Source organism: Calidris pugnax, unplaced genomic scaffold (genome assembly GCF_001431845.1).
Source record: "Calidris pugnax isolate Ruff unplaced genomic scaffold, ASM143184v1 scaffold107, whole genome shotgun sequence".
In the NCBI taxonomy this organism is placed as follows: Eukaryota; Metazoa; Chordata; class Aves; order Charadriiformes; family Scolopacidae; genus Calidris; species Calidris pugnax.
The window spans coordinates 2,716,146-2,716,440 of NW_015090901.1; the positions used below are offsets into that span (position 1 = coordinate 2,716,146).

A 295-nucleotide genomic window follows, 5' to 3' on the forward strand; every position below is an offset into this window, starting at 1 on the left:
GGGGAAAGGGGGGGGAAAGGGAAAGTGGCCTTGACGTTGGTTCCACGTGGGGACAAACGCTGGATCTGGTCACGGGAAGGGCTCAGGGACAATCCTGGCCCTGGTCCAACCGGGGTGACCTTGGGGACAAGGGACCTCCTTCCTCCCCATCCTGCCGTTGGGGGGGTTGTCACCTTCCTCTTCCTCCTCCTCCAGCCCCAGGAGCAGCCTGTCCTAGGGGTGTGTGTCCCCCCCACCCCATCATGACCAGGCCCCAATGTCCCCATCAAAATGTCCCTCCTGCAGTGGCGGCCAC

The 295-nt window shown here is 63.7% G+C and overlaps 2 protein-coding genes across 2 annotated transcripts in view; both read left to right on the forward strand.

Moving 5' to 3' along the window:
• TMEM109 (transmembrane protein 109) overlaps nt 1–239 on the forward strand; it is a gene marked incomplete at its 5' end in the record, with an annotated part of 13,527 nt that extends 13,288 nt beyond the window's left edge. Inside the window, one exon of the mRNA XM_014948729.1 lies at nt 221–239. The remainder of the gene's footprint in view (nt 1–220) is intronic.
• Nucleotides 1–246, forward strand: part of TMEM132A (transmembrane protein 132A) — a 9,917-nt gene extending 9,671 nt beyond the window's left edge. The window contains 1 exon segment of the mRNA XM_014948756.1: nt 196–246. Within this exon segment, the coding sequence (XP_014804242.1) occupies nt 196–246 (51 nt within the window).
• Nucleotides 247–295: the final 49 nt, after the last annotated feature.